This window comes from Crotalus tigris, unplaced genomic scaffold (genome assembly GCF_016545835.1).
Source record: "Crotalus tigris isolate CLP2741 ecotype Arizona unplaced genomic scaffold, ASM1654583v1 scf7180000019767.335678, whole genome shotgun sequence".
NCBI lineage: Eukaryota > Metazoa > Chordata > Lepidosauria > Squamata > Viperidae > Crotalus > Crotalus tigris.
The window spans coordinates 80,250-94,785 of NW_024097702.1; the positions used below are offsets into that span (position 1 = coordinate 80,250).

Below are 14,536 nucleotides of genomic sequence, written 5' to 3' on the forward strand. Positions count from 1 at the left end.
TGCTGTCCACCATTTTTTCCCCTTTTTCCTAGCTGTCCTACTCCCTCTTATTGGTGACCACACCCACTTGGGGGTCACCACAACATGGGGAACTGTATTATGGGGTCACGGCATTAGAAAGGTTGAGAATCACTGGCCTAGAGCAGCCCCACAAAACAGGCTTCTCTAGGCAGTTATTGGAGATAGAGGTGGGTGTAATGGAATTAGGAATATGGGTTATTTGGTCTGCCTTGTCCCCTCTATAATGGCTGCAACCTGGGGCCATAAAATAGATGTCCTTATTTATTTATTTTTTTGCATTAGAGAAGAAAATCTAGGAATACCCCAGAAGAAAAAACTTTGGAATTGTCATGGAGGAGAAAGGATGGATACCAACCAATAGGAGCCCTCCTCATTGGATATGGATAGTCCTGCTTTCTCCCCAGTACTTTCACGCAGATCATTAGAGTGTCACATAGCAAAGTGGGTTAGAATCTGTGAAGAACGGTTGCAGGAATTGGGTATGTCTAGTCTAGAGAAAGAAGCATTAGGGCAGTGGTTCTCAACCTGTGGGTCGGGACCCCATTTGGGGTCAAACGACCATTTCACGGGGGTCGCCAAACAACGCAGTCCGCCATTTTTTCCCCCTTTTCCTTAGCTGTGCTACTCCCTTTTATTCTATTGGCTTTTGAAAGCCAATAGAATAGACTCTCTTGAATAGAGTCTAATTCTATTGGCTTTCAAAAGCCAATAGGAATTGTCCAGGCTGTCTCTGCCCTGCTGAGCCTGCCAAAAGTCCCATTCTGCAAACGGTGCTGCACCAGTTGAGTAGTCCTCGACTTACGACTGGTTGAGTAGTCCTCGACTTATGACCAGTTGGGGGCCGCGGCATTAAAAAGGTTGAGAACCACTGCATTAGGGGATGACATGATAGCAGTCTTCCAGTATCTGAGGGCCTGCCACAAAGAAAAGAGGGAGTCAATCTATCCTCGAAAGCACCTGAAGGCAGGACAAGAAGCATCGGATGGAAACAATCAAGGAGAGACACAACCTGGAACTAAGAAGAAATTTCCTGATAGTTAAAACAATTGATCAGTAGAACAACTTGCTTCCAGAAGTTATGGATGCTCCATCAATGGAGGTTTTTAAGAAGAAATTGTCTGAAATGGTATAGAGTTTGCTGCTTGAGCAGCGGGCTGGACTAGAAGACCTCCAAGGTCCCATCCAACTCTGTAATTCTGTTCTGTTACTTTATTTCATGGTATGTGTGAAAGACCTTGGGAAACTGGACACACAGGTGAGGGAATGGTCAGATAAGAGATAGCAACCCCCAGTCCATGGGTCAGTACCGGGCCACGGCATGCCAGCAATTAATCCACACAAACAAGCAAAGTCCCATCTGTGAGATGCAGACAGCACACAAAACCACACCTGCTCCGGTCCGTGGAAAAACCTCTCTTCATGGAACCGGTCCCTGGAGCCCAAAAGGTTGGGGACCTCTAGCATAGCCCACGGCTGGGCAGTGGGAGGGGCAAGAGGCTTGGAAGACACCCTCTCTAATTTTTTCAGTGGTGAGGGAGATTTGGGGGAGGGAGAAAATTATAAATACCAGTGATAGCGAACCTTTTAGAGACCGAGTGCCCAAACTGCAACCCAAAACCCACTTATTTATTGCCGGGTGCCGGGTGGGCGTGGCCCACTGGATGGGCGTGGCTGTGGTGCTCATGGCAGATTGGGTGGGTGTGGCCAAGATGGGTGTGATCACCTCAATGTTGCTTGTGGGGAGGGACGCCTGTGGAGGCCGGGCAGGGTTGGGGGATCCAGGGGGTCCTGGCAGGTGGGGCGGTGGGCAGGAGGCTCGTCCTGCGGGATGAGGTAAGGCGAGGCAGGACGGGGGTGCCATTATCACAGGGCAAGATGAGGCAGGGGCACACAGAGGCCTGCACACAGAGGCCAGCAAGCGCATGGGTGCTGGGATACATCCAGCCATGTGGGACTTCGGTGAGTTAGTGGGCGACTGGTTGAAGAGGGATGGTTGCCATCTCTGGGGCATGGCGCGCGTGCCCACAGAGAGGGCTCTGAGTGCCGCCTCTGGCACCCGTGCCATAGGTTCGCCACCACTGATATATACTTTCAGTCTTGCAGGATTAATGTCAGCCCTACAAGGTAGACCCAGACAGATGAACTAGTTCTACTTTATTATAAAGCTACATTAATAGAATCTTGCAAGTCTGGAAGTACAATTCCACCCTCCCCACCCACCCACCCCTTTAGCCTCTCTGATAAACTAGAGAGGGTCTTTTCTGCACCTCCTCCCCACCCATTAATACAGCTGGGGATTATGCTGACTCTTATCAGATTATTCCTCTTTGCTGAAATCTTTCTCGCCTATCGTTGCATCTTGATCTGCAGTGCTATATTGACTTGTTCCATAAATATTACATTACATCTCTGTGGATGACCCGCTGTTATTCTATTTTATCTTATACTTAGTTTAATGGAACATAGATATCTGCGTTATCCCAAGATACAGTCTTGCTGAGTGGGCTGCATTTGCACTACTAAATGATTCATAGCCTTGGGAACTTCAGAAACTGTTCAAGGGATTGTGCAATGACAGAAAGAGGAATATTAGGGAGTTCCAGTTAATGCTGGATGGGGAATTCTGGGAGTTGAAATCCATACATCTTAGCGCTGTCAAAAACATTCAATCTTGGAATAGAGCTGGAGGGAACCTTCAAGGTCTTCTAGTCCAGTCCCCTGTTCAATTTGAGAGAAGTCAGGCTCAATCCTGACAAGACCGAGTGGCTTTGGATGTTGCCTTCCAAGGATCATGTCGACTGTCCAGTGTTGACTCTTGCAGGGGAAAATATACCCCCTTTGGAACGGGTTCGCAACTTGGGTGTCCTCCTTGATCCACAGCTGAATTCGGAACATCATTTGACAGCTGTGGCTGGGAAGACCTTTGCACAAGTTCGCCTGTTGCACCAGTTGCGACCCTACCTGGACCAGGAGGCTCTCCTTACAGTCACTCATGCCCTTGTCACCTCACGGCTGGACTACTACAACGCGGTCCACATGGGGCTACCCTTGAAAAGTATTCGGAGACTACAGTTGGCCCAGAATGCAGCCGCGCGAGTGATAGCGGGTGCTCCTCGATACACCCACGTTACACCTATCCTCCGTGAGCTGCACTGGTTGCCTATTGGTCTCCCGGTCCAATTCAAGGTGTTGGTTATTACCTTTAAAGCCCTATATGGCTCAGGGCCAGGCTATTTGCGAGACTGCCTACTACCTCATAGTTCCCTTCGTCCGGTTAGATCCACAGACTAGGCCTCCTTCAGGTCCCGTTGGCCAAGCAGTGCCATTTGGCCGGGCCGCGGAGGAGGGCTTTCTCTATGATGGCGCCCACGTCTTGGAACCAGCTCCCCCGAGATTAGGACCGTTCCCACCATGTTGGTTTTCCGCAAGCTGCTTAAGACCTGGCTTTTCCGGCAGGCCTGAGGTTTATAAAATCTGACCCCTGGATGACTGTAATTTACTGTTCGTTTGTCATGTTTTATGTTGTTTTTATTGTTAGCCGCCCAGAGTCCTACGGGAGTGGGGCGGCTTATAAATTTTAAAAATAAAAAAATAAAATGGCTGTCCAGTCTCTTCTTAAAACCTGCAGGGATAGAGTATCCACAACTTCTGGAGGCAAGCTGTTCCACTGGTTAATTGTCCTCACTGTTAGGAAGTTTCTCCTTAGTTCTAGGTTGCTTCGCTCCTTGATTAGTCCCCTCTCTAAGCAGTTTACACAGTCAGCCTATTACCCCCAACAATTTGGGTCCTCATTTTATCGACCTGGGAAGGACGGAAGGTTGAGTCAATCTTGAGTCCCATTAGGATCGAACTCCTGACTTGTGGGCAGAGTCAGCCTGCAATGTTGCATTCCAGCCACTGCGCCACCAAGGCTGTTAAGTTATTTATTAAGCAAATAACAAGTGTATCATGCAGTTGATAAATGAATCATGCATTTGTTAAGTGAATTCAGCTTCCTCCATTGTTGGAAACCTGTTGGGAGGGTTACAAGTGGTGATCATATGATCTTGTCATGCTTGCAACTTTCATAAAAACATGCTGATTGTCAAGCACCCAAATTTTGATCACATTGATTGTGGGGACATCACTTTTTTTTTAGTGCTGTTGTAACTTCATACAGTTGCTAAACGAATTATTGTAATTCAAGGGCTTACTTGTGTATGCTTTGATGCACTTGCATGAATCCAGAACCTGGTTTAACTCAGTGCATGAATTGTACATGCCGTGCGCAGAGGCTGGTTCTCCTAAGTAGAACAATTTGACAAATGGCAGGAAATACATTTTTTTCCTTTCATTCCAGAAGCCCATGTTTCTCAAAATAAGAAGTAGAAGTATCTCCCACGGGTCAGGCAGTTCTGGTGGGAAATGTGTAGACTGGTGTTTCTCAACCTTGGCAACTAGTGTGGACTTCAACTCCCAGAATTCTCCAGCCAGCAAGCTGGGCTGGATTCCATAAGCAAATTGGCTGGGGAATTCTGGGAGTTGAAGTCCGGATGTCTTAAAATTGCCAAGGTTCAGAAACACTGGGGTAGTCCAAGGATTAGTTCCTCAGTGACACTTTTATTGAAAATCCGTCCTGCCCTCAGAAAGAGCAGTTCTTCCTGGTTAACCAGGTCATGGATCTGTCTTTGCTACGTTCAGACTAATTCACCAAGAAAACAGCCTCAAAAAAAGAACAGACGAGAAAGAGGTCAATTTTGAGATGTTAGGAAGTCAAAATAACAGAATAATGGAAGGTTGCTTGGAGGTCTTCCAGTCCAGCCCCCTGCTCAAGTAGGGGACTCTATACCAGGGGTAGGCCACCTTGGCTCTTTTATGACTCGTGGACTTCAACCCCCAGAATTCCTGAGCCAGCATGACTCAGCTTGAAAACCTCTCCCTTTCCCCTCAGCATGGCTGGCTCAGGAATTCTGGGAGTTGAAGTCCACGAGTCATAAAGCGGCCTAGGCCTAGACCAGGGGTAGGCCACCTTAGCTCTTTTATGACTCGTGGACTTCAACTCCCAGAATTCCTGAGCCAGCCATGCTGAGGAGAAATGGAGAGGTTTCCAAGCTGATCCATGCTGGCTCAGGAATTCTGGGAGTTGAAGTCCACGAGTTGTAAAAGAGCTAAGGTGGCCTACCCCTGCCCTATACCGTTTCAGGTGAAACAGTTGTCCAATCTCTTCTTGAAAACCTCCAGTGTTGGAGCACCCACAACTTCTGGAAGCAAGTCACAATTTTTGTTTTCCAAACCAGGGTTGCAACAGAGCCAGATTCCTCCTTAAATATCTGAAAGTTTTGACCCACTTGAATATATCTGGCCCTGATCAGCTCTGGCTTCCTTTAGTAAGTTACCCATAAGTATCCTTTCCGTTGTTACTTGCCTCTTGGCCGAGCTGAGGATTCTGTGTCTCTTCATTTCGTGGCTTCCACCATTCAATAAATGACACTCTGAAGGGTTAAGGCAGTGGTTCTCAACCTGTGGGTCGGGACCCCATTTGGGGTCAAATAACCATTTCACAGGGGTTGCCAAACAACGCAGTCCGCCATTTTTTCCCCCTTTTCCTTAGCTGTGCTACTCCCTTTTATTCTATTGGCTTTTGAAAGCCAATAGAATAGACTCTCTTGAATAGAGTCAAATTCTATTGGCTTTCAAAAGCCAATAGGAATTGTCCAGGCTGTCTCTGCCCTGCTGAGCCCGCCAAAAGTCCCATTCTGCAAACGGTGCTGCACCAGTTGAGTAGTCCTTGACTTACGACCGGTTGAGTAGTCCTCGACTTACGACCAGTTGGGGGTCGCGGCATTAAAAAGATTGAGAACCGCTGGGTTAAGGAGATAAAGCTCCTGATCTAGGTTAGGATTCTCTTATTCCTTGTTGGATCCTGGCTGGATACAGAAGCCTGGTGGACAAAGCGTGATTGTTGGTGGTACATCTCCTAGTCTTCTTGTTCTACATTTGAAGGGGCTTCTTGAGACCAAGAGGATCAAGTTCTTAGTTTCCAGGTTCTTCTTGATCCAATCCATCAATGGTCTCCATCTGTCCACCTCACACATTCAGACCACCCTCCTCATGAGCTTCACTCTTCTTCTCGGCCCCTAGTTCTGCCCACCTCATGTCCCCAGTAAGAATAATTGCTGTTGACCAACTCATCTCCAGTCTTTTGGTTTTATGGGAGGTCCCATCTTTCCCTTTCTTTCCCCACCAGACCAAGCCTGCTCTCCATTACAAGGTGGCCATGATCATCAACTACTTGGGGCACTGCATTTCTATCGGGGCTCTGATCGTGGCCTTCTTATTGTTCCTCTGCTTGCGGTGAGTAACCCCCTTTTTCATTGAGAGAGTCCCAAGGCTTGATGCCAAGGGCTTGACTGAGCAGGAGTCATTGGGGGGTGACGGGAAACAGCAAAAATGAAATGCGGGTTGCAGATAGCAGTGGAAGGATGTTCCTCTTCCCAGAGATATGGAGGGATGGAAAGATGGATGGAGTGGTAGAGTGGGATGGATGAATGGATGGATAGAGAGAGGGAGGGAAGGAGAGAGGGATGAGCAGAGAGTGGGATGGATAGATGGAGGGAGGGAGGGAGGAAGGGAGGGATGGGCAGAGGGATGGATAGAGCGAAGAAAGGAGGAAGGGATGGGCAGACAGGGATGGATAGATGTACTGAGGATGGATGGGAAGACAGGGATGGGTAGATGGATGGAGGAAGGGAGGGATGGGCAGAGGGGTGGATAGAGCGAAGGAAGAAGGGAGGGATGGCAGACAGGAATGGGTAGATGGATGTAAGTACGCACGTACATACGTACGTATGGATGGATGGATAGAAAGGAGGGAGGGATAGATGGATGGATGGACGGGCAAAGGGATGGAGGGATGGAGGGTGGGAGGGATGGATATACGGGAGGGATGGGCAGACAGAGGAATGATAGATGGATTGAGGATGGATGGGCAGACAGAGAGAGGGATGGATAGAGGGACACACGGATAGCTGGCTTTTGCAAAGCATCAATGGATTGGATCCTCCTGCGGACAGCTGGGTGGAGAGGTTGGACCATGCCTGTTGGCGGGTTTGGTGGGCATGGATCGAAAATGGATTTGAACTGAAAATGAAAAATATTTTTAGACCCAAGTGTACTTTTGTAAATTATATTTTTATTTTCATGCACCCTTCAGAGTCACTGCTTTATGAGATCAGCGGCTTTATCAATAGTTTAAATAAATAAATAAAATAAATAAGTATTTATCCTCAGATTAATCTCTTCTGCAGCTGTAGAGCTGCAATAAGAGCTAGTTGGATCTAGCGATTAATAAACCAGACTAGAAACAGGGAGTTGTAGGCACGAAAGCCAGCTGAATGATTTTCGGCCAATCGCCAGGAGAGAGTGAGTTTTAGTCCCGCCTTAGACATGACAGGCAGCTGAGTAACTTTTGGCCAATCACCAAGAGATGGTGAGTTCTAATCCCACCTTCAGCATGAAAGTCGTAGGGGTGACTTTGGTCCAATCACCCAGTGACTATGAGTTCTAGTCCCGCCTTAGTCATGAAAAACAATTGAGTGACTTTGGGCCAGTCCCTCTCTCTCAGCTAAGCCCACCTCACAGGATTGTTGTTGTGCAGAAAATAGGAAGATGAAGAAGTATTAGAGATATTTGCAATTAGCTTCCATGCCTTAAGGCAGGACTAAAACTCACTGTCTCCTTGTGATTGGCCCAAAGTCATTCAGCCAGTTTTCATGCCTAAAATGGGATTAGAACTCACTTCTAACTTTGTGCTTTAACCACTAGAGCAATCTTCCTTCCTTCCTTCCCTCCCTCCCTCCCTCCCTCCCTCCCTCCTTCCTTCCTTCCTTCCTTCCTTCCTGAAGGAACCATCTGTGCCAGAGAAAAATATTATTTTAGGGACTGATTTGAGATGCTGGGTTTCCCCCCCCCCTCACCTTTGCCTATCTAAAAACTAGCTGGTGAATTTGGAGTGAGCCAGTTAAATATATATCTGTCCTTAAAAATCACATTTTTATGTGTGGGCAGATCAACCATACAATCAAGCAATTTTGCGCAGCCAAGCCATAAAAAAAAGAATTATAATAATACTTTGAGTCTATTTGGAAAGGTTTATTTTTGAAAAGAAAAAAAAATGACAAAAAGAATTTGAGCCCAACTTTCTATTTTTGCTACTGAGTTTGCCTGGCGTAGAATGACCCAAATCAGAAAAGGATACTAAGAGATCATGTTGACCGCAGCTAAACAATAGTCAGCCCTGAATGAATAAAGGCAAAATTTGTCAATAGACATATCCCTAATTAATGTTAAGGTTGGATCAGAAATGTGCTGAGCTGCTTAATGTGACAAGGAGCAGAATCCAACCACATCATTAACAACATGTTTCCGGGGAGTTTTAGAAGCTAAAAAATATTTGAAGAGCAAAGAAAAATATTTCTCCAGCAAGATCACTCAGGTGAGGTTTCCATATCCTAAACCAGTGGTTCTCAACCTTTTTAATACCGCGACCCCCAACCGGTCATAAGTCTAGGACTACCCAACCGGTCGTAAGTTGAGGACTACCCAACCCGTCGTAAGTCAAGGACTTTCACTCCCCGGGAGCGCCGTGCATGCGTGGTGCCGCCCCCTGCGCCGGCCAAGGCATAGCTAGCAAGCGGCAGAGATGGCGCAGGCCGACCACCGGCTGGGCCACCAGCTGGCCCAGCCCAAGGGAGGAAAGGCACCCGCTGGGCCCCACACACACCAGCAACCATCCCTGCGCCCGCCGGCCTCCCACCCCCCACCCCTGGCCCTCTTTTACTTACCTTTAGTAGTTACTCAGCAGGGAGGGATAGAAACTTCCAAACACCTCGCCTTCGCTGCAGACAACTTGCAGCACCGTTTGCAGAATGGGACTTTTGGCGGGCTCAGCAGGGCAGAGACAGCCTGGGCAATTCCTATTGGCTTTTGAAAGCCAATAGAATTAGACTCTATTCAAGAGAGTCTATTCTATTGGCTTTCAAAAGCCAATAGAATAAAAGGCAGTAGCACAGCTAAGGAAAAGGGGAAAAAAATGGCGGACTGCGTTGTTTGGTGACCCCCGTGAAATGGTCGTTCGACCCCAAATGGGGTCCCGACCCACAGGTTGAGAACCGCTGTCCTAAACAGCTGAAGCAGAATAAATAAAAGCCAAGAATGAAATCCTGGGGAAAAATTATGGGGTGTTTTATAAATAAATATTTTATAAATAAATATTTATAAATAAATATTTTATCCCTCATTTATTGCTTTAATAAATAGCTCAAAACAGTGAATTTTCCTAATACTTGTTTCTCCTCCTATTTTTACTATAACATGAAGTTAGGTTGGGGTGGTCCAATGAGAGAGAAGAGAGAATGAGAGAGAATGAGTCAGTCTGCTTTCATGTCTAATGTAGGACTAGAACTCACAGCCTCTTGGTGATTGGTCCAAAGTCACCCAGCCTGCTTTCATGCCTAAGGCAGGACTAGAACTCACTGCCTCCTGGTGATTGGTCCAAAGTCACCCAGCCTGCTTGCAAGCCTAAGGCAGGACTAGAACTCACCATCTCCTGATGATTGATCCAAAGTCACCCAGCCAGCTTTCATGCCTAAAGCAGGACTAGAATTCACCATCTCCTGATGATTGGACCAAAGTCACACCCAGCTGACTTTCATGCTTGCAAGATTAGAATTTGCAGTCTCCTGGTTTCTAGCTTGGTGCCTTCACTACTAGACCAAACAGTTCCTGTTTTATAAGAGAGAATTCGTTGTAATCATATTTTCTCTCCCTCTTAGTGGAAAAAATATAAGTAAAATGCCTCTTCTTATTAAATGCATTATTCACTTTCTCGCTTGGCAATTTCATTTTTCCACTCTTTAAAAAAAAATAGGTGTACATTTCCAAAATCAAAACCTGACCTTTTTTTTTTAATATCCTGGGTTATCCTGGAGTTAATATGCTTGTATCAGTAATGGGCTTTTTGTTCATCAATAATTCTTCATAAAATTACTGGCATCATCTGTGCATCAAGCATGTAAGCTTAAAAGCAGATGCTTCACAACTGCAAGATCAATGAATATTTATCAGGTGGGGAATAATAACTAAATAAGCATCAACACTGCCAAGATTTCAGAACTGTTTTGTATCAAAGATGCATAATTTTTCTCATCCAACAGAAGAGTTTAGCTCTTGGGCTGTTAAGAAATTTAACATCTCTTGCAAACAAGAAAAAAAAACAATAAGCCTTTATTTTAAATTCTGCATTTGGAAGAAGTGTGGCACTTTTTTTTATTTTGCCCTACTTTCTTCTTTACAGCATTGTGTGATCCAATATTGTGCTGTAAGTACATTTTAAATAAATAAGGCAATGAGAACAAAGGAAATTGCAGCAACAATGTAGGAGGAAACTCAGCAGCCAAGAGGTAGAGTTATTAACCGTGATTAAGAAGAGTGGGGGAACAAATGATTCATAGTTCTTAATGAGATCTAGCCACTTAACCAAAGTCTTGAGGCATACAAACAGGAAGAAGGTCAAAGCATCTAAATTTGAGGCCAGGCAAAAGTCAGTTTTAATTGAGCTTCATCTTAGTGGACTAAAGGCAAAGTCAGTTTGCCATTGTTTGGAATAAATAAAATAGACCTCAGCTTACAGCTGTTTATTTAGCAATCGTATGATATTACGACAAAGAAAAACTAGTCCTCGTACTTATAACCGCATCCACAGCACCCCCACAGACCACATAATCAAAATTTGGATATTATTATTATTAATAATAATAATAAAAAACAAATTCACTATTAGTCAATTGCAAAAGGCGGCCTTACTAGGAACTGCTTCCATCCTGCGACGATATCTGTAATACCATCAAACATCCACATTTTCCTATCCCAGGTCCTTGATAAGGACTCGACAGGTAGACAAAATACCAAATCCAGTCTGAACATCTGGCTGACTGTGCGATGATCCATAATAATGATGATGATAAAGTTGGAAGGGACCTTGGAGGTCATCTAGTCCAACCCCTTGCTCAGGCAGGAAACCCTATACCATTTCAGACAAATGACAACCGGCGTGTATTTACAACATGTTGCAACACGTTGGCATCATACGATTGTTTGCTTCCAACAAGCTAAGACAATGGGGGAAAACAGATTCACTTAAAGACTGAATGGTCCACTTAACAACTGCAGTGATTCACTTAACAACCATGGCAGAAAAAGGCAAAATCAGGGGTGACTTATTAACAACCACCTTACTTAGTAACGGAAAGTTTGCTCTCAGTTATGGCCATAACTTGAGGACTGCCTGTTTTTTGAGTGAGGAGATGTAAGTATGTATGTTTCACTAGTTTCTGTGACCCATTGCAAATAACAAAACACAAATAGTCCTCAACTTGCAACGGTTCCTTTAGTGACCATTTGAAGTTACAACGATATTGAAATAATTAACTTAAGACCATTGCAGCATTCCCCACCGTCACGTGATCAAAATTCAGACACTTGGCAACTGACTCATACTTATGACGGTCACAGTGTCCCAGGATTATATGATCCCCTTTTGCGACCTACTGACAATTGGGGAAGCCAGAGTCACTTAACAACCATTTTACTAAGTTAACAACTGTAGGGATTCACTTAATATCTGTGGCAATAAAGGTCGTAAAACGGGGCAAAATTCACTTAAGAAATGTCTCACTTAGCAACAGAAATGTTGGGCTCAACTGTGGTCATAAGTGGAGGGACTATCTGTGTGTTCTAGGAAGGATTTTGAAAAGATTAGGGTTTGTTTTTAATCACTGCCTGAATACCGAGTGAATGGAATGATGGATAACCCTAGATTGCGTCAAGACTAGAATTTCACTTAGCTGCAAGTTCATTTTTGTCGCCAGTGTCCATTTTTTTAACCGCTCTGGCTCACGTTTGTGAGAATGCTCAGCATTCTCCATCATAAGGCCTTTGTCTGCCAAAAATAGGAAATAGAAAAAAAAACAATGAATAGGCTCCTTGGCTGCAAAGCAACTAGATCACCATTTGATCATCAAGGTCATTGACAAATTCACCATCAGTCAATTGCAAAAGCTGGCTTGGTGGGCAGTCCATGACTTACAACCTTCATTTAGGGCAGTGGTCCTCAACCTGTGGGTCGGGACCCCATTTGGGGTCGAACGACCATTTCACGGGGGTCACCAAACAATGCAGTCCGCCATTTTTTCCCCCTTTTCCTTAGCTGTGCTACTCCCTTTTATTCTATTGGCTTTTGAAAGCCAATAGAATAGACTCTCTTGAATAGAGTCTAATTCTATTGGCTTTCAAAAGCCAATAGGAATTGTCCAGGCTGTTTCTGCCCTGCGGAGCCTGCCAAAACTCCCATTCTGCAAACGGTGCTGCACCAGTTGAGTAGTCCTCGACTTACGACTGGTTGAGTAGTCCTTGGCTTACGACCGGTTGGGGGTCACGGCATTAAAAAGGTTGAGAACCACTGATTTAGGGATTGTTTGAAGTTACAACGGCACTGAAAGAAGTGATTTATGACCGTTTTTCACACTCACGACTGTTGCATCATCCCCATGGTCACATAATCAAAATTTGGACACTTGGCAACTGACTCCTATTTATGATGGTCGCAGTGCCCTGGGGTCATGTGATTCCCGTTTTCTGACCTGACAAGCAAAGTCAATGAGGAAGCCAGATTCACTTAACAACCAGGTTTACTAATTTAACAACTGTCATGGTTCTGACAGATGAAACTCTTCAAAAGAACTTCGAGGCATTGTTTACCTTAAAGAATCTTTTATTTGAGAAGCATAATATCGGCACTTACATAGTTGAAGCCAAAATCTGAATTCCCCTCCTCTGAGCACATAGTATCAAAGCACAATTCCCTCCTTCAATTAACAATCATAAATCACATTCCCCAATTAGCTTGAAGCAGCAGCCAATTCTTTATCAGCTCTGAGTTCAGTAACCTTGATTCTCACCCTAGGTTTAGTGTTGTTAAGTCTAGCTGAACTCCCATTCGCATCCCGTCTCCCAGCATCATTTAACTCTAAAAGCAAAAGGGAAAAATGGCTACATTTCCATCTGTTGTCAATGGAAAAACATCCAATGTTAGCAGCATTGACAAACCGCAGTGATTCACATAACTACTTTGCTAGGAAAGGTTGCAAAATGGAGTGATATTCATTTAACAACTTGCTTAGCCACAGAGATTGTTCCTTTAAGCAAGCGTTCAAAATTTGATCACGTGACCATAGGGATGTTGCAACGGTCATAAGAGTGAAAAATGGTCACAAGTCACATTTTTCAGTGCTGTTGTAACTTCAAGTGGTTGCTAAATGAACGGCTGCAAATTGGGGACTACATGTATCACCAGCTGTTTTCCTTTAAGAGCATATCACATTTATGTGCATATATGTGTCAAATGTCAGATTTGTGCACATACAGGATGTGTCAAATCTTAGCACAGCTGCTTTATCAGCTATAAAGCTGCATCAAATGTAATGCTACCTTTTCCTTGTTATAATAACTGTGCTGAAATTACAAGGAATTGCATGTTTCTTTCGAGAAACACAGACAGATCTAAAGCTTAGCTGATTTTTTTTTCTCATTATCCACCCACTTTTAATAATAGCAAAGACAACATCTGTTCTGTATCATGAGAATAATTTCCTGTGGGATTAATTTCCATTACCAACACCCCTGAAATTTATACAGGTAGTCCTTGATTTACGAGCCAAAGGTTCTGTTGCTAAGCAGAACGTTTGTTAAATGAGCTTTGCCTCATTTTACGACCTTTCTTGCCTCCGTTGTTAAGTGAATCATGGAAGTTTTTAAGTTTGTAACACGGTTGTTAAGTGAATCTGGCTTCTCTCTTGACTTTGCTTGTCAGAAAGTCACAAAAGGGGATCACGTGACCCCGGGACACTGCAACCGTCGTAAATATGATCCAGTTGACAAGCATCTGAATTTTGATCACGTGACCACAGGGATGGTGCAGTGGTCATAAGTATGAAAGTCACTTTTTTCAGTGCTACTATAACTTCAAACAGTCACTAAATGAACAGTTATAAGTCATGGGTGCTTTGAACTAGCCTTCCATTCCATAATTTCTAATGTTGGGACTTCAACTCCCAGAATCCCTCAGCCAGTATGATTCCCTATTTCTAGAAAATTCTGGGAACTGAATCTCAAAATCAAGAACTTGCCAAATTGTGGAACATATGTGAAAATCAAGAACTTAACCTAATTCTTCACTGCTAAAAAAGAGAATGCATAAAATTTGCCTCAGTGTAGAACCATTTATTAGCAAATGCTGGTTGCTGTTATTATGCTTCACATCTCCCGTAGGGAAGAAAATGGAATTCTCTGAAAAATTTCCAGCTTGGGTTTGTCCTTCCAAAATTCCTCTTCAATATTTATTTTATTTGTGTTTACTTATTTATTAAAGTGATACAGACTGAACAGGTAGTCCTCAACGTACGACCATAATTGAGCCTAA

General features: G+C 44.4%; 1 protein-coding gene across 1 annotated transcript in view; it reads left to right on the forward strand.

Moving 5' to 3' along the window:
* CRHR2 (corticotropin releasing hormone receptor 2) overlaps positions 1 to 14,536 on the forward strand; it is a 117,181-nt gene that overhangs the window by 71,733 nt on the left and 30,912 nt on the right. Inside the window, exon 4 of the mRNA XM_039364508.1 lies at positions 6,248 to 6,354. Within this exon, the coding sequence (XP_039220442.1) occupies positions 6,248 to 6,354 (107 nt within the window). The remainder of the gene's footprint in view (positions 1 to 6,247; positions 6,355 to 14,536) is intronic.